The sequence below is a fragment of the Melozone crissalis genome, unplaced genomic scaffold (assembly GCF_028551555.1).
Source record: "Melozone crissalis strain CALT ecotype California unplaced genomic scaffold, PUWL_Pcris_2 ptg000081l_1, whole genome shotgun sequence".
Lineage (NCBI taxonomy): Eukaryota > Metazoa > Chordata > Aves > Passeriformes > Passerellidae > Melozone > Melozone crissalis.
In genome coordinates, this window is record NW_026535858.1 from 16,676,372 (window position 1) to 16,701,656 (window position 25,285).

General features: G+C 43.1%; 1 protein-coding gene across 2 annotated transcripts in view; it reads right to left on the reverse strand.

Annotated features, from left to right (window-relative positions):
* Positions 1-25,285, reverse strand: part of SPRED2 (sprouty related EVH1 domain containing 2) — a 59,162-nt gene that overhangs the window by 19,324 nt on the left and 14,553 nt on the right. The window contains exons 1-4 of one of the 2 annotated variants that reach the window (XM_054290188.1): positions 14,885-14,955; positions 6,935-7,112; positions 5,447-5,615; positions 2,620-2,684 (exon numbers count right to left, since the gene is read on the reverse strand). In XM_054290188.1, coding sequence (XP_054146163.1) covers positions 2,620-2,684; positions 5,447-5,615; positions 6,935-7,112; positions 14,885-14,901 — 429 coding nt within the window. In that variant the 5' untranslated portion in view covers positions 14,902-14,955. Of the gene's footprint in view, positions 1-2,619; positions 2,685-5,446; positions 5,616-6,934; positions 7,113-14,884; positions 14,956-25,285 lie in introns of those variants that run through there. The other variant, XM_054290187.1, reaches the window with a different exon arrangement.

The following is a 25,285-nucleotide window of genomic DNA, read 5'->3' on the forward strand; positions in this document are numbered from 1 at the left end:
ATTGAAACACCTTCAGGAAGAGCAGGACCTCGGGCCAAATATTTGAGGCAGCAGTGCAGCAGCAATGGCTGAGGTTTTCAGAGATGGGTAAATGACTGATTAAATGACTCAATCATGCAGATACTTTTGAAAATTCTGCCGCACGCAGTTAAGTTTATTCATGCATGTGTGGGAGAGGGGGAGGATTGTGAAGATTTTAATAACTACCTTAGGAAATAAAAAAGAACAAATGTATTTTCTCTTTAAAACAGAGAAAAAACCAAACACAAAAAATCCACTGCTGTGGCTGAAAAGAGTTTACAGAAAGCTGCAGAGAAGTTTTGTGTGAAAGGATGACCAAATGGACTACGATACACAAGTCAAAAATACATGCATAGAAAGAATGGAAGAGAAGGGTAAAAATAAAACATTTCACAGCCCTACCAATTTCTTACAGTTTTAAACTGCTCTGTGCTTCAGTATGTTATTTCTGGCTTATGCAGTCTTCATACTTCACCATAACCTACCAGATAAATAGGAAGCTGAGATCTTTGAAGAACTTAAGGACTGCGGGAAAAGGAAAGACTTCATCCCAGAAATACAAAGACATATTGGGGAAGGAGATGTCCCCAGAGCCTTATTTTTGGAGTATGACAACACATGTACCCTGGTGTGCCATCTTGACAAATAGCACCATGCAAGGTCCCATCACCAGCGAGGTCCCTCTTGCACCCTGGAGATCACAAACCCCTGCAGAGAGCACTGCCAGACAGGACACAACTCATTCCCCAGGTGCCAACAAGATGCCAACACTGCTGAGGTTTGCCTCCTTACTAATGCTATTGAGCAGCTTGTTCCTCCTTCTGCATCAGGCCTCCTACCCATAAATGTCTGCATGGCAGGGAGACACCTGTCACTTCCCCAGGGGCAAGTAGGTGGGAAAAATCTCCTCCAGTTCTGGCTCTTCATTCTGAATGCAGGAATTTGATTTTGATGCAGCTGGAGAAGGATTCATCCAACTTTTTATATGTAAAGCACCTCCTACTTAAAGGCAACAAACTGGTGGACAGTCAGTCTTCCTCCTTGTAAAAATCATTCTTTGAGTTTAAAAATCAACACTCAGCCACAAGATTAAGACTATGGAGAAATTCAGGAGCACTCCCAGGTGCCTGAACACCAGCCAGTAGGATTTTAGCAAATATATACTCTCCTGTTTCCACAGGCCACTTGTCATTGCTTAAACACTGAGTATCCCACTGTGTAACCCACTGAGAGCTGGCACACACCCATCCAAGGCACATTTGGACAGTCATCTGCTTTCTGATGAGCACAGAAGAGCCACAGGCACATCAAGAGTGACTGTCCACCCTCAGCAGAGCACAGCTAGTCCAGCAGATCTGGGAACAAAGCACGACCTACTGGTAAAAGGCTCTGGCTGCACTGGTGCCTCCCCCAGTGCCCATAAATCACTTCTGGAAGGTAGTTGGGAAGCAGCTGCTAATGATAGTTTTGCTGCAGAGTGCAGGAAGTCACCTTTTAACCCTGCCTGCTGTTGTTTGTCTCCCTGAGCGTGACAAAAGGACAGATGTGGACAACATGCTGGCCCTCGGGAAGATCTGGTCAAAGCTCAGCAGGGAATCTGATGTGGTCCCATGCTGGCAAAGCGTCACCCTCAAAAAACACCTTTTGGCTTTGAATGCTTCCCAGGACTCTTTTTCAAGCAGCTTGATGCTTGTACTGATTTTTTCCTCCCTCACCCTAAAAATCCACAGAAGTATCCCAAAGACAATTTTGAGTTTGCTGTTGCTGCACTGAGGATTACCCACATTCCCCTTTCCTGCCATCCAGGCCCCACAGGACGAGGGGATTTGTAAAATAACCAATATGTGCCCATGGGGGTTGAATTAAGGTGAGCAAGTAACTTTATTAACAAAGAAGTATACAATGTCAGCAACTTGTTTCCAGCCCACGGAATAGTGCTAATCACAGTCACATTTTCACCTGACAAGTTTTTTTTAACTTTTTAACTTTCCTTTTGAAGTTAGTAGCTTTAGTTTCAGCAAAACTCCATAATACATTTTAGACAACACCACAAATCAATCTCCAACAGCTCACTCCTGTTTAAGTCACTGCTGCTTAGACAGATGCCACACTACTGTGCCCTCTTCCACCTGAAGAACACCAGTCTGAACTTTCTACATTCCATGTACAGGTGAAATACCTTTGAAGTTTGCTTGTTTACAACTGTGATCCAAAACCTTATTTCCCTGAATACGTATCTCAGTAGCAGTACCCTTGCTAACCACCTGAGTCTGCAGGAAGCTTCTCAGAGACAGACAGCAGTATTAGCAGGTGTGTGCACCACCTCTGTCTAAGCCAAAAGAAAATTCAAGGGCGATTATTTCTTCACTTCTAGCTGCTGACATCACCTGCTCTGACATGCTTTTCCCGTGGCGACAGGAGGCCAACAAGAGGCCTCACATTCTGTAGAGGATATACTTCCATCAAATAAAACACACCCAGTGTCCAAACACGGTGGTGGCTGAATGCCAGCCCTGAGGCATAAAAAAAAAAATCCCTTCTAACCTGACCATGCAAACCTGAGCATAGAGAGAAGGAGCTTGGCTGACATGTACTCACAGTGAAGACATCATCATCACCGACTTCGGCCTCGTTGTGAAGGGTGGACGAGGAAGTTGTAGATCCTAGAAAAAAACAAACCAACAGCTTTTTAAACACATGACATTTCAATGAAACTTTTTTTTTTTGAGGCTGTTAAACATTTGGATTCTCAGAGGTTTGTGTGTTGTAGATGTGCAAAAGAGTGGCTGAAATTAAGGAAGAACAACCCATCTGCTGGTAGCTGGGTTGGAGAGGTAAAACTTGAAAAAGTGTTTCTTGAAACGCAACTGTGTGACTGCCAATGCTAATTAACAATGATAAAAATAGCAGTTACCATTTCCAATTACAGAAGACTAATTTCTGAAGAATGGTAAAGCTATGTACTAATCAGTGCTCCAGACTGATTCTCAGCTGTCAAGAAATCACATATGAGTTTTTCTTCACTTACTCCCTAAATGTGGGGCAGGGGGGAAGAAATAACCTATAATTTAAAATAAAATGAACCTCACTTTGACAATGAAGAGTTAAGATTGTATTTTTTTTCCTTTTAATTGTGTAAGTTTTTATATACTTAAAAGGTCTTCTCTATCACCTGCTTCTCAAAGAATCATCTTGCCCAATGTAAACAAAGTATCTGAAAGGAGCTGATATGTGTAAAACCATAGACAAGAGAAAAATACTGGGGTGCAATTTTCATTAGGTACATTAGGAAATCTTCTGGAAGAGTAGGGAAGCATATCAAAAAATCTTCTCACCCCACAGGTGTTCCTGCAGAGCTGCTCGAGGGCCTGGTGAGCACCAGATCACAGAACAGCCTCGAGGTAGGGGATGCTCACCACTGCTGCACCTGACACCAAATTTATGCTGTACCTAAAAAGGAGTGACTCCTCTGCCTACACCCAATCAAGACCCCAGACCCCCTTCCTGGCTGGCTTCATCTGCCCTAAGGCTGCCAAGGAGGGTGGGCACAGCCAGAGGATCTGCTGGGGAGAGAACCCTCAAGTCAAATGTCTATTTTTTGATGGAAGCCCACTGCTAGAGTGGATTATGCCCACATCACATCTCTGACCAACACAGTACAACGACTTGTACCACCTTCATTCTGGAAATTTGTTAAAATAATGCGTTTTATATAATGCTATTGGCACCAGCCTTGGCTGCTCTCAGTTGCATCATCATGAATATGTGCAGAGCTAAGTGTGAAAGCCCACTTAAAACACTGAGTAATGTGGAAACATTTGTGCCATTTGCTACATTAGCTTTAAAATTAAAAAAATCTGAAGCTCTATGGTGCTGCATAGGGCTCTTGTACCTGTGTCCCAAACTTCTGATGCTACAGGGAATGAACAATTGGTTAAATATTCACAATAAAGCAGTGATTACATGATGTTAAGTTCTGAATGCACACTCAGTCGTGCTTAATATTACCTGCTGAATTTGATCAAGTATGTGAACAAAAAATGAAGGATAAATTAAATCTACTGCCCAACACTGTGTATGCATGAACAAACTATTGTTTTTCATTCAGAAAGCCTTATTTGGAAGTTAATGAGGAACACATTCATGAGAATCAGCCTGTACTGTTAATGGGATAAATATAGATTTGCTGATTTTGAAGTATCTGAGATACAGCAGAACTTGATTTCAAATACCTCCACTGTAAAATGGATCAAGAAGAGCAAAACAGGAGTTGCCAACCACTGGCATCTTCAAAACACTATTCAATACATTTGAGTTATTATCTCCTTGAAACTTTGCACAATCCCATGCCACCTTCATAAAACATCACTTTTATGACTCAAAATGATTCACAGTTTTAACAAGAAGAAGAAAGAAGCAAGTCTACCTGGAACTTCTTCATGTTAATGGCATAGAAAAAAGCAAATTTCTGAGAACATCCTTCCTCTCACTGATGAGGTATTTACCAGCAAGGAGCCCTGGGGGATTAATTCTCTTCCAATATCTACCATGTTCATGTTAAAGCAAAGACAGGACATCCAGAACATGAAGATGTCTTATGGAGCTAATGTCCTCAAAAAGAATACACATCTGTACATACATCTGAGTTAATATCCTCAGAAAATGTACCATCTGTATATAAAAATATCCTGGTCACACTGGAAGAGAAGGCAAAAGGCTTCTCTAAGTCCCTACATAAAGTAGTATGGCTAAAAAAAAAATCAAGAAAAAATGCATGAAGAATCAAATTTCATTAAAATAAAGTACAATTGAATTGTAGCTGTATTGTGATTGCCTGATTGCAATGAAATGTGAAAAGGAAAAATTTATGACAACTTCAAAGCACAGACAATTCAAACGCATTTTTTACAGAATTAAAAAAACAACACCCAGAAACACAACAAAGTCTTCAAGAACTACCATTCAACTAAGAGGATGCAGACACAACTAATTACTGCAAAATAAAACCAAAACCAAACTAAGTTTTATTCAGCTCCAGGCAGGAATTTAACAAAGACTCAGTCAGATGAGATTTGACTGCAAATAAAGAGCCTGGGGTGTCTGAGTTGCCATCACTAGTGTAAAACCCAAGTTTATCAAAAAAAGCACTAACAACAAACTTGATGATAAATAACAGGGAGAAGTCTGAACAGACAGGACTGAAAAATACTTGACTGAAATACCTTATCTCTTCTAAGGGATGAGAAAACTCAATTCTTAAAGCTAGGGCTGGCTCACTGTAGGACAAGGGCCCCAGCTGCACTTGGACATGTGCACAAGAGACCTCCAAGCCCAAGAGCTGATTTTGAACACTTCCCTCTCCCCAGCTCCCCGACCCAAACCCCCCGCCCACTCTTCCAAGGGTGCAGTGTCCACCCCACGCTACCTTCAATGAGGTCCTCGATGGCTTTCCTCACTCCTCTGTCGAAGGCTCGAGCGTCAGCGGGGCTTTGAAAGGTGAGCCCAAACTTTCTGTTGTCAACTTTCCAGTGGTGGAAGGTGGGGTTTGCCTTTGTGTACACCAGATCCTTCTTCACAAAGCACTCCAGCACCACCTGGGAGGGCGTGAGCCCCAAAAGAGGAGCAAAGTCACTTTTCCCACCCCAAGGATACAGCCAGCATCGTCTCAGGCTGGACCCAAAAAGCAAGCCAAGTCATGCCTCACATAGGGGAACACCAAATCATGACTAATAAACACCAGACATGGTAATTGTTCGCAAAACTATTGCACATTCATCTTTTGCTTGTGCTTTGAGTAGGCGCTCACTCCCTACCCCAGGAGCATGTTTTGGACCCAGTGTGGCACAGGTTAAGCTAGCAGGGGGCTCAGGAGGAAGGAGAACCTCTCCCCTCAATAGTTTCACTCAACAGAAATTTTATCCACCAGCACCAGATTTAGGAGATGCTGCAACACTCCCCTCACTGTTTTTAAATTGTTCACCCCCAGCCAGACACTCATGTCAAGTTGTGCTGTGCCAAAACCCATCTCTAGAGTGATGCTCAGGGACAACAGGAATGGCTTGTCATGTCTTACTCCACCCCTCAAAAACATAACCATGGCTCCCAAATAATGTCAAAAAAAGCACCCTAAGCAAACAACATTGGAAAAGACAAGCCATAATTGAAACAGCTTTAAAACACCAGTCTTTTTGAAAGCAAGATCATTTCTGACTCAAATAATGCATTTTTTGAGCCTGTGCAGGAAGTACTGCTTTTAAGCTAGCCCCTATCTTCACAGAGTGCATTTCAGAAGAATCAAATACATAAAAACAAGATAAACAATAACATTTCAAGTGGCCCTGGAAATCAGGAAAGGGCTTTATTAATTTGATTTGTGCAGGGATACAAGAGAGCTCCTTTTTAGATAAACAGCTACCAGGAGAAACTGAGTGTGTCAATTCATAAGAGACAACTTGTCTTCATATTCTCACTCAGCTTGTTCAAACCTTGAACAGCATGCAGCATAAATAATTCATGGCCCTTTTAAAAGGCTTGCACTGCATTACTCAGTGCAATGTGACTGGCTTCATGGGCTCTTTACACTTCAATTCACTTCTCACTTACCCCCGCACTAGGTCTAAGAAAAAAAAGAAAAAACCACAGGCCCTCTTTCATTCAAAGGGGATCTTCGCATGTGTATGTCAAAAATTTACCTGCTCCTTCCAGGTGGCATCACACCAGCCTAGGTAGCAAAAGATGGCAATTCTAGATGAGGATTGGGTTTGTTTTGTCCAATCCAGTATTATTTCCACATGCCTGTTTTTTTATATATTTAAAAAAGAAAAAAACAAAACTTGCACAAGAATACAATAGCAATAGATTTGGGATAATTCTCATCATAAGAACAGACAAAAGTTGAATTAGGGTCTATTACCAGTTTGTCTTTCTGCCTTTCACCATGGATTAGAAATCCACTTCTTCCATTGCCCTCCGGGTACGTGACCTTGCAGACGCCAACTCTGCTGAGACCGCCTCCTTCTTGCGGCAACCATCCCCCACTGGAGTCATCTCGGGTCATAACCACAGCTTTGACTCGCACAATATAGCTGTCACTGCAACACAACAAAAACAGAACCTTTGTGAGCATCAGTCACACCGCAGCAGTTTTTCCTGAGGGTGGTATTTGGACGGCGCTGCGCTGACCCCAACGGAGAGTTTCTGCCCGGGATGGAAGACCACCTCTGTCATGGATGGCCTGAACACTCCAGTCATCGTAGGAGAAAGACCCACCAAACCTCAAGGAATGAGCCTGCTAGGTTTCCAGATGTCAACACACAGATCAAACAACCTGTGGTCTCTGACACTCTCTGCCTCCTGCAGATAGGGACAGGGACCAAGACAGTGGGGCGACCCAGACCCAAAGCCAATTCCCACACTGGGGCATCAGGTCTCCAAAGTACTGGAAGAACACATGGAGCTCAAATAACCCACGAAAGAAGTGTTTCAAGGTTTCTGTGATCCAATTAATGAAGTGGGCTTTGGAAGATGACACTCAAATTCCTCCACATCTGTGACAGTTTTACGGGGAAAACCCCACAAATGTGGCTCCAGCTGGTACCTCAGATGAAAGGAGATGGGAATCAGCTCAGCTCAGGTCATCAGGACCATACCATGCCCTAAAACAGTCTCACCAGCCTTTCACTTTGGGCTTTGAAAGGCAGAGCCTCCTAACCTCACAAGAAGCTATTCTGGAAGCACCTAAGATCTGGGGATAATCCAGATTCCCACCACAAAGGTTTAGAAGAGCCCCCACAGTGGGAGACTCCAGGCCTCCCCTGTACCCTTCCCACAAAGCAGTTGCTCCATCATCCACTGGGGACATCACCAAAGTCATTTGGAAGCAGAGAAGCCCCTAGAGAAAGTAAGCAGAAGCCACACGCTGCACAGAACACGCAAGCTAAGATGGGCTGTCCCCAGCACAGAGCTGCTGGAAACACCCAAAGGAGTCTCTCTGTCCTCGTGCCGCCCATCGCGCGCTGGACATCGATTGACACGGGGATACCGATGGTGTGACACCTTCACAGGAAGGTCACCACGCTGGCCTTGGATGGCAGCCACACACAGCCACGGCGCTGTCGGCTGCAGAGCTGCTGAGGCACCCAAAGGTGCCCACAAAGCTGCTGCAGGGCACTCCAACCTGGGAACATCAACAGGGATGAGAAAAGGGACGTGCCCATGGACTGTTCATCTCCAGGCCACCAGGTGACCTCACCAGGAGAAGGAAGATCAACACACAGAGGGCTCCATGAGGTAGCCTTTCAAAATGACAGGTATTATCCTTTATTGAGAGAAATTCCTCTCTGTATCCAGATATTTTCCCAGCATCCTGTACAGCATGACAAGCAGCAGTAGCTTTCTTCATCGTGCACCAGGTAAAACTGCCTCATTTTCAGACTATTTTTGCAGCAGTTCAGGTGCTAACACTTAAACTCCAAGCCTCCCTTTCTTTAACACAACCAGATCTAAGCATCTAAGCAGCCTCACAGATCCTACCTGAAAGCAGTTTGAGGACAAACCAAGGGAAGCAGTGAGCATCTTCTGGGACCAGCTTATCTCTTCTGATCTCACAAAACACATGCTGCAATTTTCTTTTCACAGCCTTTATTTTATGGATATGCCAACTTTCTCACTGGACCTATGCAATGACAGCAGTGCACAGATGCCAGAAGTTCATCCCCTGCTGCCCTGAGTACTTTGCAATGGCTGACAAAAAGCTTTCCAATCCGATACACAACCACAGATGACACACACAAGGTATTCACAGAACTGAGAAATGATGTTTTTAAGAGTATTTTTGCTCGAGTCCTTATAGCAGCTTCCTGGTACAGTAAATAGGGCAAGTGTGTCTATAAATTGAACCAGTTACCTTTTTATTTTTTAATGAAAACCTGTTTCTAGATTTTGAAGTGGCAGCTTTAATCTCCTGACTTCCTGATGCTCAGAAATAAACAAAATACTTCAGCTAATTTCCTACTGTGCAAAAATTGAGCTGCTTCCATCCAAGACAGTTTTTGTTTTCTTCCTTGTACCTTTCCCATATGGTCTATAAGGATTAACAATTAGCAGATTAAGTACAAAGAAAGCCAACTATACATTTCTACATCTTTCTACTATTCCCCAAGGATCCTTTCTGGACTTATTTTTAGCTCTCTTCTGAAGTCAGAGCCGCTCAGTACGACCTTCCCTCCTATCCTCCCACAAAAGTCATCCACAGAAACTGCTGCTTCTCCTTCCACACTTGAAAATTGCCACTAGCATTATAACTTCCTGCAGGATTAACCATTCACTTTTATGGCAGCAGTTGGAGACTTTGGCAGTCCCAAAAGTAATGTTGCCTTCAGTTACTTCGCTGCAGAAATTGTCCACTTAAAGGAAAATTAAGCAAGAAGCAGCTACTCAGTACTTTGTGATTCCTGTCAGTTATTCACACATTTCCATCACCTCTCAGTGAATTCTATAGGCTTGTAATTACATCTGAGTATTACTGGATACGTACACATTAAATTTAGGTGCCATGACTATCCCTGCCCATTATAATGACAATCTGGTGGGGCACAGAGCCACATGGTTTTCCCCTTCATATCCACATCTATCCATGACCTACGGCCCTCACAAGCTCTGCCACCACATGCCGAGATAACACCATTTAAACTGTGCTCTTCCCATCTTGAAGACAAACCTCCTTAAATATAATAAGCCAGAAATTAAAGTTTCCATTCCGTACCCCTGCAAGGTGACCTCTGTTCCCCTATTAGACAAGAGTCTTGTCCAGCAGAAGGGTTCACCTTTGGCAGGGCAGGCAGAGCTCTGGCTCCATTAACAGAATCCCTTGGCACACTTTCCTGCATGATCAAAAGTCACCAGTGACGCTGGGCTCCCTGCAGAGCCCCATCCCCACTCCTGCTCTGCTCCAGCCACAGCCACATTTCCCAAAGTGCAACCTGTGCTAAGGGACTCGGAAAAAAAGAAATAAAGGATACAAGGAAGTAGGTGGTTAAGGGTTCTGAGTGCTTGACATCTTGGTTTAATCACTGGATTAGGACTCAGAAGCTTCATGTTGAATTTTCAAGGCTACACGCAGCTTCCTCCAGTCTTCTATGTCTAAATCCTGCCTGCTGTTTCCATCCACAAGCCTAGAATAGGCAATGCTTCTTTCCCTCATGCCAGTGTTGATAAATACTTGGGAGGTACTCAAATATTTCAGTTCCATATAAGGATCTTGCTTCCTTAGTGTAAAAGCTGTTTATTTTCTTTGCTATTTCATTTTACGCGACTGCATCAAGGCTCTGGCTGGTTCCAAGTATTCCAAATCCTGAGGAGCAAATCCCATGTGTGTGCTGCTGATGAAACCTTGGTGTACTGGAGTAGCAGAACAACCACATCCAAGCCATCCATCTGCATTTTTATCATGGTAACTGCAATTTGACTCTTTCATAAGAAATGGTTAATGAGGTACATGAAAATATTTGGTCCATTACAAGTAATGAGGTACTGATAGCTAAAAATGAAACAATTAGAAAAAACCCCACAGTAGCCTTAGTTCCTCTTGTTTTATTGGATCCTTGAAACTTTAAAGACTGCTCTAATTGTTGGCTTTATGGCCTATGTACTACGCTTTTCATGCAAACTATTCTTAATTATGCTCTTAAATGCTATCTTAACCCTTCAGATTTGTCCTCACCAGCCTTAAAAGCTCGGGAAGAAAGTATCAGAAGGGATTACCCAGCTGCATGGCAGCCAGCCAGCACGTTCCAGGGCTGCTCCAGGTTGTCTGCCTGCCCCACCCTGAGTGAAAAAAAAGAAACAGAATGAACTTGGGGAGTAAAGGTAGTGCTGAAAAGCACATGCTGTTTTTATTGGAAGGAAAAGAGAACTCTTTAAAAATTATAGCTCGTGGGTATGCATATATATCTATAAAAGTAAAATGGAGTGTGCATGTGTAATAGCTCTTCTGGAGGACACAGAATTTTCCTAAACAAGAAGTGACTGAATATGACCTCTGTCATCACTGAACCCTGGTTTCCCTATCTGCAGTACAACTCACAAAGCATTTGTGTGTCTAAAAGACAGGTGACACTTGAGGCTGATAGAAATGCTGTCCTCCACCATGTATACATGGGGCTGCCGTCATCCTGTGCTCTCAGACACAAACCACATCACTCCAGCAACACTAATGGGGGACAAAGCCATGAGCCCCTTGTGTGGCCAGTGAGGGCTAGTGGCTGCAATCCTGCATCCAGGAGTAAACACCAAACAATTCACTCCTTAGTTGAGGTTTAATTTCACCACTGTCTTTGTAAAAGGAGTGTCAAAGCAGACAACTTCCTTCCACCAGCTGCTCTTCTTTTCCACTTTGCTTCCAAAGCAGCAACTGCAGATACCATTGGAGATGTCTAAAACTCCCAAGGAGGAAGGAAAATGTAGTCCAACCCACTACATTTACTACTTTTTTTTTTGAGTCACACTTAGTATCTAAAACACTTCCCAGACACCTTCTATAATTCAGTATTATTCTTCCCTCTAGCCAAGTTACTTGACCAAAATATAAGATCATAAACTTCCACAATATTGCTGACATAAGGCACTTTGGTATTTTCCTCCCTTTCCAACTCTACAGCTTACAAGGCCAGGAGAGATCCAGGTCTCAGAAAAAAGGTATTTGCCCATAATGGGTTTCAACATTATGGACTACTGTCTTTTAATCCATGCACTGACATTCCCAGAACCCAGGTTTCAGGGAAGAGCCCTAAAGGACAGCAGGAGGCTGCTAATGCAACAGCAGCAGAGATCAGGCACACAAACACAATTTAAACTATTTGGATCCAAACAAATGTAACTTTACAATTACTAGGGCATAACCTGTCTCTGGCTGACCTGGATATATTTCACAGTGCCAGGTGTTTTCCCTGCCTCAGCACCTCCAACAGCTGGAGTTAAAGCCATCACATTCTACCCAGGTGATTGCTGCAAGTCGTATTGTGAGGCTCCTCTCTGCAGTTCATCCCACAGCCAGAAAGCAGAGACATTAAAAGCTGCTATTTTTGGAGTCCCACTTCCTTGATCTGTTGGTCGGTTCGTGAAGCTTCTTGCAAATGTGACATATCTGCAGATTATAACCAGCATTTTCTTCTTCAAATCCTAACTTAGCAATTTGTTTGAAAGCAAACTTCTGAGAGTATGCAGCTATAGCAAATTAAGTTGATATTTCCATACCATTTAGATTTCCAGCAGGTTTGAAACTTTTTCATTAAGTATCAAAACCACTACATATCACCAAGAAAAAAGGACATCTGTGTCTCTCTGGCCAGATCAAATGTTAGAATGGAATCTGAAGAAAACCATGGAAAATCTCCCAAAAGTTTTTCTTGCCCCCACCTCTGCATCACACCAGGAACAAAGAATCTCTGTACCTGCAACCCAACTCCTGTATAACCAATTTGCAACCTGCATTTTTCTGTTTTTCAAATCAAACACCACCGGAATAAAAGGGCACTTAGGAAATTTTAGTTTCCCCACAGTCAGAGTAAATACAAACAATTCAGTCTCCACATTCCTTGCTCCAGAGATGCTGGTAGAGCCTAGAGCAGCCCCAAAGTCAAAACGAAGAGGGGTCAGATCTCCACAGCCAGTGCTCGGCAAGCCTGGCTTTGCTTCCAGCACTGCGGCGCATCCAAAAATCCTCCACAGGAAAAACTAATAGCAGTTTTGTTTGGCCTGTTGTTGTTTTGGTTTTTTTCTCCCCCAGAAGAAAAAGGACTTCTCAAAAAACCAAGACACCTGCAACAACCCAGCCGCCCGCCTCCACATCTCCCTTAAATGCCGAGGCAGTGAGGAACAAAGGAACCCTTTCACCAAAAGGTTTGTTCAACATTCAAGGCTGATTTTATTGAGTTTATGAGAAACAGCTCTATCCTAACTAGCTCAAATGGGATTTCATAATCCTGTAATTAGTTCAGATCCTTCCAGGAAGTATAGGAAAATTCATTCCTGAAATACATACATTTTTTATATATATATATATATATATATATATATATATATATATATATATATAAAATTTTTTCCAAAAGTATACATATTATGTGGTCCTGCATGGGCTAAATCAATTTTTTTTGGCCAGCATAACATTCTTTCCTGTGCCAGACTTGCCCAGTGATCCTCACAAAGTGCTATACACATGGGCAAAACCTCAAATGAACTGGAAGCAGCTTTTTAGGGAAAAAAGCTGGCTTACAAGCACGCTGATAGGCAAGCAAAGATACTGATGCAACTCTAGGTCTCTCCCCAGAAATCAGCTTATTGCACGCACAATTTTGAATTAAAATGACATTTTAACAGCATTGGGGCAGATTAACTTATGACTTGTGTCTGTATCGAAGCATTTATGTAACATTGCTGAAACTGTGTTAGGGCTACCAAAAGTCACAGCAAATGTTGTTACAAAAACACCCAAAACAATATTTGATTTTTTTTTCCCCCTAAACAGCAGCCATGACATCACTGGGACATGCATACTAATGACAGAACTTTTAATGACCAACCATTCAATGAAATCTCTTTAAAAAAGCTTCATTCAAATTTGTTGAATGGGTCAATTTTGCAATAAACAGTTATAAGTGCACATAGTAGTATGTCCTGAAAAGTTAAAAAGGGCAGTATTAATACATTTGAATAATTTGCCCTGCACCTCATCGGCAGTACAGGCAAGAGTTGCAGCCTCAAGTCCTCCTAGTTTTGTGCAAGAGTACAAAATATTAACAAATTACAAGGAAGCTAATTAGCACTATCATTTACAGTAATGAGCAATAAATTGTTGTTGCATGACAGATGGTATTTGTTTTACACCACGTTTAAGATAAGCAAAAGTCACAGAAAAGTTCAGCCAGCCAAATAGGTAGATTCACAAGATATGTATCCTGAATTGATTCCCCCACCTAAAAAAAAAAAAAAACACAATCATGTTCTACCCTAATTTTTTTCCTAACATAAACTGACCACAAGCACTCTGTTATTGCTACCCTATGTGAGCTAATAAACAGCAATACTTAGCAAAAAAACCCCCAACAAAATGACAACCACAGAAACTGCATTCCATAAAGAATTATTATGTCTGCTGACATATAGAGAGTATTCCTGTAAACTCAAAGTTTACAAAGAAAAGAAAAATCACTCATCCAAAGGAAGTTGAATTTTCCCCCCACTCTCCTCCATTTTGATCAGTAGAGACTACAACTATATTTACTCCTCTGTAAACATCCTCAATGACACGTATGTTATAACTATGAAGAGCAGATAATATTTTGCAAATATTAAAAAAATAAAATAATTCTGTGACTCAGTTCCAGCTGGGTCTGTATCAGAGGAGGGGTGAGGGAGTAAGCAGGATAACTGCACTCTAAATCTAAAGGGTTTTCATCTTTTGCCAGATAAATGAACATAAAAAAGAAAAGAAGACATTCTTGGCTATATCAAAACCAGCACGCACGTTGGTTTTGCCTTCAACCTTTTTTTATAAATCCCCTACTGCATCAAATGTCCATGAAGAGGGACATCAAGGGAAGCAGCTTCCCAGGCAGCATCTATTTTTCCTATTGGAATTTAAAGAAAGGGTGAATATTAAACCATTAGTTCTGAAAAAAAATTTGATACATAACCCTAAATGAAAGGCTGTGTTTCACAGAAGAATTCATACACATTCACTGATAAATTATATGCTGGTTTAGACAACATTCAGAAGGGCTGTGGGGGGAGATGGGGAGAGGCGGAGGAAAAAGAACCCCAGGAGTAAAAAATATGGAATTATACGCAGCCAGAGCACACTTACCTGCTGGGGGATGCCATTTCCTCTGCATTTTAAACCTTTCCTGCTCGGTTTTAGCACCATTGCCACCAGCAGCCTCCGTGTCTGCTCCGGTTACCCCGGCTGCTGCCGGGCGGGCAGGCGGCTTGCCCCCACCCGTGATTCAGTCTCCGAGAGGGATATGCTGCATTGTGCGGGGTGAGTCATCCCAGAGGTATTCTGCACATTACAGCCCCAGCCGGGCCATTACTCATTCGCAATATCCTCCCGGCTCGGAAGAGAACATCGACCAAAGATCCTTGTTTCCCCACCCCGGTTATAGGCTGGGAAAAAATAAAATAATTACAATACAGCTACCATAAAGTCATGATGGGGGTGTTTAACAGCAGCTGAGAGGCCACCCAGCACAGCACCCATGCACGCAGGGCTGCAAACAGGTCCAAAGATGAATGCAGGTGTCATTTCCTCTGGTAGCCTGTCAGCACTTCATTCCCAAAAGCTGCCAACACAGCGCTGGGACCAAGGGTCCAAACAACTCAGAAGGCTTGAAGGAAGCACTCAGCCTTCCAATATGTCTGCCTCCATCACAACTTTTAACGGGGTTTTAAATACTTCCAGTGGGCAACGAGTTGGTCTCTCTAATTATCAACTATGGATCCTCATACACCCAATCTCTGCTGGCAGCCCACATAACCTCAGTGCCAACAGAGCATCCCTGCACACGAGCTTTGTTTTGGACACTGTGTCTCAAACACTCCCTTGCTGCTCAGGAACCTTCACCATTGCTGGAGCCTCTCGCTCAGCCAGGGTGTCGTGTGTGCCCTCACAAGTTCTATGATGATCCCTAACGCCCTCTCATTAAAGCAGAAATGTTGCTCAAGAAATGCCTCAGCACCGATAACAAGAATAAAAATTGTGACACTACAGCTCTGAAAGCAGCTTCTAAAAATACCTGCCCAGTTTCTGAACTAATCTGTGCTGATGATTAGGCAGGAGGGGAGAAGAAAGCTAACTGTTTCCAGGATCAGCTGCTTCTGTCTGCCTTAAATCCAAGTGGTTTTAACCCTGATTTGGGACAAAAAATCCCTTTTTCCCCAAGGTGGAGAATGGTGACTGAGGTCATGCTGCCTGCAATCATCCTTCAGAGGAAAGCTGCATCTCCACTTTACAGAAACTGACAACCTAAAATCACAGGTACTCCCCAAAACTTCATGTGTGGACCATGGAAACGTCAAGCTAAGGACCAACGAGGTTTGAACCCATCTCCAGTGAGCAGACACCAGGCCACATGAAGGATGCTGGGACATCAGAGGGGGTTGGACTAGATGGCCTTTAAAGGTCTCTTCCCATCCGAACCATTTTGATTCTATGACATTCCAACATTTGTTCACTCCTCTCTCCAGCACCCAGCGAGCACATGTGCAGGTGCAGGCACCTATTTGCAGCTTGGCTGGATTTGTCATGACAATGGAATCAAGCTACAGTCCAAAGTCAGGATGAAGACAACAAGCAGCATGCGAAGTTTGTTACAGTGGTATCAACAGACAGCTGCATTTACTGAATTTCAATATACAGCTTAATAAGATCTTTTAGCTTAATGGCCAGAGAATAGTCTGTCTTAGTAGAAGTGCATTTGCAACCAATGGGTTAGTCAGAGTATCATGCTATGCAAGTAATTAAAAATAATAGATGGGGCTTTTTTTAAGATCTTAATTGCACATCCCAGGTCCACATCTCATCCTATCCAGATGTGCCAGAATCTGCCACCTCACTTTCCTCTTCAAGCTCTGCAGCAACACTGCTTTTACCTTCAAATGCTTAATGCAGCACCCATCAGCTCAAACCTCATCTGTCTCCACCAAGAACTCAGCACACAAGTCCAAAGCAACATCAGCCAGAAAAATTCAAGAAAGCTGCCTGGCACTTTTTGCTGCCAGTCCAGTTTCTAAAGCTTTTCTCCCAAGGGATGGGGGAAGATGAAATTAGCCTCCCTGTGTAAGACAAAACTATCCTTGAATAAGCTGTGTTGTAATCATGTTTTTGAAACAACATCCTGAACAGTTACAAATCCCCAAGCATTCATGTTTTCTTGCCTTCCTACTGGTCTGCAGGCTATCTTGCCCCTGGTCCTCCTAAAAACTCAAGGGTCAGCACACAGAGCAACTTGGGACCATCAGAAGGTTCTTACAGATGAGCAACATCAACAAACAGTTCCAGTATGACAAATCACACAGAAAAGTCACCACAATGTGGTACCTGTGTACCGCAATCTCACAGCTGCTGGGGGGCAGGTCTCAGCTGATGGGGCTGGGTTGAACCACCACCTGGGTAACCTCTGCAAAGCTGCTGCTCTGCCCAGGGTCAGGAGCAAGTGGGGACAAACATTGCATGTGAAAATGCAAGAGAGAAAAAAGCTCTCTTTCACAAATGTTACAGCATGCTCAATCCATAGGGATGGAAATAATGCCCTCGCCTCTTGAGTACATCCAGAAGCTGCTGCATCAGTCAAGAAGAGCCACCGACTCATTCAGCTGGCTTCAAGCCCTGCTCCCAAGGGTTTTCTCCAAAAGGAAGTAGATACCAAGTCACTGGATCAGCATCAACTGAATCACTCACTGGTTGGGTTCTCACCTTTGCACATGTTCATTAACCTTAAGGTTAAGCTAACAAACCTCAGCTCCAAGGCTGGCAATGCTGCTGCTCTTAAAAAAAATTGTAATTAAAATAATTATTATTTTTTCCCTTAAATACTGCCCAGTCCACTAGATTGCACACCAACCCTACCAGTGAAACATCCTCCAAAGCCTTCTTGCAATTCCTAGCGTGGACCAGTGAGTGGCTGTGCCAACACATGAATATCTTTCCCCATTTCCCAGCAAAATTCATGCTGCTACAGGGTTCTGCTGTTAGAAATTTAAAGTAAACACTGCACCTGGAGAGCCAGCAAGGTGGTGGATGTGTCTTTTGCTGCCTGCCAGCCAACCACAAGCACAGTTCAAAGAGCAGAGACAGTGGCTGGAGCAAGAGGAGCCCATTTTCACTGTAGCTGCTGGAGTACTTGTGGCGAAGAGAATGAAATTCAGTCACCTTGTTAACAGCAGTCATGTCAATGGGCTCAACTTCTGCAGCAAAACATTAACAGAGCACCTGGGACCAGGCCCTGGCAGTTGTGCACTGGGCACAAAGATGCCTCAGCACACAATTCCAGTGCAGGGTGAGGTGTATGAGTATCTGCAGGGCCAGGTCCATTTTGGGAGTACTGAAACTTGTCATGGCACACCCTCTGGGAACACCAGGTAACCTACCTTAAGTGCAGTATTCAAGATTAACCACAGCAATATTGCCTGAACACTGCTTGCTGTGCCTTGTAAGGAGGTAAAGAAGGTGACTTTTCACCAGTTTTGTTTAGATTTAAAAAACTAACAAAACCCAAAATAGAACTAACAAAAAAACCCCCAAACAATCAAATGCCCTCCAAACAAACAACAAGCCCTAACAAAAGACTCATATATGGTCAGTGTAGTTTTATGCCCAGCACTTGAGAGACACCCACTGCACTTATGCTGTCCCTGTTGTCCACAAAGCTGTCCTAAATACTGGGATCACTAAACTGTGTTGTAGGGAAAAGCAGGAAGTATAGCAAAAATAGGAAAAAGAGCACAAAAGTAGATCCTTAAGAAGGACTTCAGACATTTTATGATAAGCTTTAGGCTGCTGAACATTACAGGAGCACTGAAATGCTACATATCATTACCATGTTTTCCCTATTTTGAATGTCATTCTCATAGATGAATGGACCTTTGTACATATGTATGACAACAAAAAAATGACCCCAGCATAGATGGGTATTTCCAGCCAGGATCTGGGTGGAGGCCATATGGGCTTCATTTTCCTGCAGACAGATCAAAGGAAAGTGCCAAGAGCATCTTACAGGACTCCACATAAACGTCCATGACCAGAAAAGAGGTTACACAAATGACATGCACCGAGCTCCTCCACGCCGGAAAAGCTTCATGTGCTTTTCTTCTAATTAAACCCTTCCTCCACAGCTCCTAATTGATAGCTGGACAAACAGCTGTAATGTACTCCAGGAAATCTAACCCTGTACTTTGCCTTACTTGTGTGACATGGCCTCAACATCACAGGGCACACAGCAAACTTTCATTTTCTCAATAGGAAACTGGTTTAAAAAACAAGCTACTGAAAAACCAAGGCCTCGCTCCTCCCTTTTTATTTTGGACTTTAATACTTAGCTCAAAGTAGAGGTACTTAAGTGTGAATCTTTTAACCACTTCATCTGTTCTTTCCTTTTCTTTAGGATAAACTTTTTTTACCATGCGAGTACTCTCAGACTAATTATGCACATCCTAAACCAGGTATATAATTTTGTGTCCTCTCCAATTTCTTCCCTCTAGATTTCAAATCATCTTAACTGCTCTCTGAGGGCTGGCACTATCTCCTGGAAAGCCCCACACCGCAACTCAATATTCAATGGTAAAACCACCTGCAGACCAAGAGGCAGACACCAGGATATGATAATCTTTATCCACCTGCATTCCCAAAATCACTGAAAACTCTGGTATAACTGTGCTGACCAGGTCCAGCTTCACACTCTCCAATCTGATGTTGACTGTGCTTCCCGTCAGCCAGCTCCCTGTTTCGCCAGGGACTGACTTGAACTAACTAGCTTAAGTTTTCCAGACCACTCTGCTTCTCTGTCAGTGTTAGTAAAACATTATCTTGCCCTTAAAATGTACCTTGTCCAGCTCTTCTTTTCAGTGTTCCTGGGAACAAGCTGCTGTTTTACAGACTTACAGGAAGATGGTTAACACTTATGATTCCGCTTTCCATTTTTAGTAGTGTGGGAACTATTTTATTGCTCATTTATGAGTTATCCTCATATTCTGCCTCCTTCAGAACACAGAAAAAACACAAGGCAGGCTTTCCCTCCTCTAAAGGGTACTGCCAAGTATCACCAGGCCTGACTTGGATCAGGACATCCAGCATTAACTATTTTCATAAGGGCATGCAGTGGTAGGACAAGGGGAACTGCTTTAAGATGAAAGAAGGCAGGTTTAGGTTAAATATTAAAAATAAAGTCTTTATTCAGAGGGTGCTGAGGCACTGGCACAGGCTGCCCAGAGAAGCTGTGGATGCCCCATTCCTGAAGTGTTCAAGGTCAGGTTGGATGGGGCTTTGAGCAACATGGTGTGGTGGGAGATGCCCCTGCAAGGTCTTTGGAGCAAGACGAGTTTTAAGGTCTCCTTCAACCCTAACCATTCTGTGGTTCTATGATTCTATTTCATAGCTTACGGATTTTATTATTTAAATCCTATAGCAGGCAGAGATTCCTCACCAGTACCTTCGGTTTCCTCTGGCCAACTGCGTGCATCTCCTAACCCCGACTTTGTTCTCCCTGCAGCCAGCTTTCCTGTTTACATCTCTGCTGTCGCTTCCCTTGCAAGCCGAAGGGCTTTGGAAAAAGGACAAACAAACAGGCGTTTCCTCAAGATGCTGGCAGTTGCGTGCCTGTGCCCCACTCCCTACCGCTGTCCTTCACCTGGTCACAACACTGTCACATGCGCTTAATGGTTTGCATTTCCTGTGCTCTGCTTTAAGCAGGCAGAATCTTTTAAATGCTGGAAGATACAGTGGTGCCAAGTGCCCACTGAATTGTCCCTAGCAAGAGGGATTTTGCTTGCACACAGCAGAGAAATCAATCAGGGGAATCATCTTGGGGCCATCCTATTTTCTCATTCTGGCAGGTAAGGATGAGTTGTTCAACACACTGCATGTACATGTTCTCACACCAATTCCTTCCAAAAACGTTCAGTACAGGGACAGCTGGAGTCCCCTGATATATATGGAAGAGATCAAAGACTCCCATGGCCCTTCCTTTTAGCAGCTTCTCATCCTGTACCCATCAGGGCTTTTGGTACACTCCCTACTAGCTGGGAGCTGCCATCTCAAATCTTCTGGATTCATTGGGGAATACCACAACATCAGACCAAAAAAACCTGCTAACAGCTTATGCAAGTCTATTAATTGAAATGACCACAGCACTGTTTAAAGGCATCAAAAAATGAAACCTGAAGAGAAGCAACATTATCTCCTTGCAGAAGATCTGTGGGAAGAAAGCATCTATCTTTTATGTTTGGGAAAGCCCCATCTATACCATATACTGTCCATTTTCAATAAATGACTGAAGTATCTACAAGGGAGGAAGAAGATATACCCTGATTTTTTTTCTTAATTTCCCAATGGCTTTTCTCTGTCTCAAGCCATGTAACAACCACTCTACACGCATGTTCAGCAGATGATAATGAAACCACAAGTGTTTATCTCAATCCAAAATGGCTTAATTTTTTCCCCCTCCCCTTAAACTCAGATTTAACCAGGGTTTTAAATGCAAGGACAAAAGGCGCATGCTTACCCTTCTATGCCCCACCAACAAACCTGGGTTTTTTTCTTCAGGCAGTTTCATCCAGCTCTAAGTCTGACTTTAGGACTTATCTGTCTCTGCCACTATGTCCACCAATATCTTGGAGCAAAAGAAATTATAGCAAGGAATAGCCTTGGTGTGAAGATGGGTCTCCTCTGTATTTGTGCAAAAGGAGGGCAGCTCTGTGCCCAGCACTCCACTGTGATGTTTTGGCTCCCAGAGAAGTCGGCAGCAGAAGAGTGATGTGTCAAGACTGCCCTGCATGGCCTTCTCTTCCACTAGAAATTAATATTCCGAGAAAACAGCAATAACTTTCTGGTCTCCTAAGGGAGAAGACCACTGCCCAAAAGCAAGATGAGTACAAACTTTGCTAAACAGTTTGCACCATGATGGGAAATCACAAGTTGACAAGACGTCTGAAAAAAATCCCAAACCCAAATCAAGGAAAACTTCCCCATTCCTCTCTGAGTGTGATAAAGAGATACTTTCAGCATTAATCTGCACGGTGGGGCAAAGGCCCACAAGCTGCTCCTTTGTCCAGGGATGCATTTTTATTAATCTTAGCACCATGAGAAGGCTGCTGCCCAACCTGTGCTTCCTCCAGCACAGCTGTAGGGACAACAAGGGTTGCAGGCTGTGCAGGGACAGCCTGGGAGCCACCAGGCCAGTGCTGAGAAGATGCTGTGGATATGAATGCCCAGTGCATTCCGCCACGGAAACCCCAGGCTGTGCCAGAAAGAGCTCTGACCTACAGGCCCAGCTCCAGCAGATTCAGTGACGGAGTCAGATGACGACAGCTCCTTTCGAAATAGGAAGCTGAGGGGGAAGTCAGTTACTCATCCAAATCCAGTGCTCTCCCTTGGAAATGCATGGATGACGCATACCATCAATTCTGAGAGGGGAGAAATCACATTTCTCCTGTCTTCACCCTGTCCAGATGTGCTTGGGCCGCAATGAGTCCAGCAAGGACTTTGGAGTTAAGTCCCCATCCAACACACGCACACATACATGAGGAATATATTTACACATTTAATGCATGCACTTAGTGTTGAAATTAGCTAGAAGTAACAAAAGTTATTAGTGTAGCAGCTGAAAAGATTGTTTCCATCCCATTATAACAAGGCAATGCAACATCTGGATGTGGAAAACAGTTCACTAATGGCCAATGCTCACCTTGCTAAAGGATTAAGTGGAAATCTGTGGCTGTCTCAAGAGAAAGCCTAGGATGTAGCAGCATTCCTCTTCTGGAATTCCAGCTAACACTCAGATAGGAGTCCTCCAGATGCATTCACAACCAAGTAAATGAAGTTTAGCTGAAACAATGCTTTGCCAAAACTAACACAAGGACAGTGACCTCTGGAATTTGGTGCTACTTGCAGATGTCCCAAAGGTTGCCATCAATGAAGTCATAAAAAAGGTACTTTAACTGTTGGCAGTGATTCATCCAGGTATGTTTTTTAGCAAAAAGCCTTATTACTGAGAGGAGAGTTTCCTATTATTTGCAGGAAAATTCAGAGGAGAACAGATACTAATTTGTTAAAAAGACAGATAAACATGTACAGGAAACACTTCTATGAAGGTTCTGATCCTCTGAAGATTAACAATCTACAGTACTGGAGACAAAACCATGACACTGAGGAAACAAGTGAACTATAAAAACAGGAAGAAGTGGAAGTTTATTTTTTTATGTTATTTTGAGGGAATATTTGTTTTTCTGAAGCTTAAGATACCAGCAAAAGCCTCCATCTGCAGGTCATACTATTCTCTATACAAAAGCAGCTGCAGCGAGTTTCCTCACCCAGGTCCCCAGAGCTGTCAGATGGGGAGGCCATCCTGCACTTTACAGATCTGCTGTTTCCCTAACCAACACTGTTGTTCAGTTTTCACCTCATCTAAGGCCATTATGAATTGATGCACAGACAATACTCTATAGCTGACACCAATAAATCAAGTTATTTTGATGCTGCATTTCCCCCACAGCCACAGGGCTAGGCGTTCCCTCCAGAAATGTATTTTGGTATATTTACTGTAACAATATTAAGGCAGTACTTGTTGGAAATGAAGGGCTTTGCCACAAACAGAAAAGTTGCTCTGGACTCTCCTGCCTTAAGTTTGTGTTCAAACGAAAATAAAAGCATCAGTGCTGTGGATGACAAGGATGCAGCTGGGATGTGCTGGGGACAGCCACCACTCCTGCAGCAACCTGGCAGCACAACCATTTTCAGACTGTCACAAGTCACCAAAGCTGAACAGACCCATCACTTTGTCTGGAAGCACCAAACTTTGCTTCTGTCTCAGAAACATCTTGTGTTCCCTCATGGTGGCATCACAAGGAGCCCTCAGACTTCTGTTCTATGATATATAACTTTATCCTCCTTAAGTGAGTCAGGCTGAGGCACAGCACTGCCGTGGGGTCTTCTGCTGTTAAAGGAGGTGGGGAGAGTAGGAGGCAGGACCCCCAAATAAATTTGTCTTCACTCAGGATCTTTTTGAAACAACTTCTCCACCTTTTTCTTGCAAAAGTCTGCAAGAAATCTAGATAATTCCCACTGCAACCAATGCCACGCACATGTGCTCTATGCCAACCAAAGAGCAGAATTCAAATCTTTCTGCAGAATTCCCAGAGCACAGAAAGCTATCAATGCAGAAAATAAGTTCAACTTAACCTGAAAAAAAGGTTTAAATATTTAATACTCCTAATATATCCTCATCACTTCACTCTTCAGTACCATTTATAGCTGAGTTATTTTTGTCCACTGAAAGTCATCCCTTTGAACTAGAACATTCACTGTTTAGGAAAAACAATTAAATTTCCATGTTAGTTAGTGGATGTTAGTTAACTAGCAGGGGAAAAATTATCTATGTTAGGAAAATGCAAGTGCAACACCATCAGCCCTGCTTTCCATTTGACCTCTACCACAACTGCAATAATGATGCAGATGTCATTTGTACGGTTATTGCACACCAATTTTTAAGTATCTCTATACTGGATCAAATATGAAGCAGTTGCTCTTTGTCTGACACACACTACACCAAGCCACACACCTTCTGCTTTGCTCTTAAGAAGAACAGTGACTGCCTGTAACAGTATGGTCATCAGTGGGTACCCACCTTTTGTCAATTCACATTTCCTTTCCACATGATTACTTACATTCAAATGCTGCTGAACTGCTGCGAATTCAATAGCCCAGTTTTTACCTTTGCTACCTTCTGGGTTTGTCTGCCCCATGTGTGCTCATGTACCAGGGTTTTATGGGACCAAATGTTCTACACCACCTTGTATTTCCTCCTGTTAAGTACTGGCATTGGTAATTAACAACTCACATCAATTTCAGTTACAAGCAGAAATTGGAAGAATAATAACAAAAACAACAGATGGAGCCCATAAGCACCAGGTTCTAGGAAATCACTATCAGAAACACTGCTAAAGTTTATGTTCTCTGGCTGATTAAGTACTTGAGGTGGAGGTAAGAAGCTGCACCCATATACAGTGCTTACCAAGACTTCCTGTGCTTTCCACCCCAATATATCCCCCAGAAAAGTAATTTCAACTCTGAAATTACACCCAGATATCCTGACTTCACCCCTTCTTTGCTCCAGATGAAGGAATGAGCTCCCAAAAAACCCTGTGCAATGCTTCCACAAAAGTACCAAACTTTGACTCCTGCCATTGAGAGAGATCATCAGTAGAGAACCAATTAGCAAAATACAACAGTGTTTTGCTCCATTGTCTGCCAATACCCAAGAGATACTTTCAGAAGTCACGGACTGGCTCTTCAAGTCCTTTTCTTCAAAGCACATAAAAATAGTATGAAGTAACAGCAAAGCACAATAAAATGGTGGGTGCCTCATCTGGCTTCTGAGCTCTAGCAGCACTGTGTCCTAGACAGGACACAGTGTCCAGGGCAGTTGTAAGCCAGATGATGCTGAAAGCGCTGGACTTTTGTTCTGGGACATCTCACGGCTTCTTCACTTTGCACAGT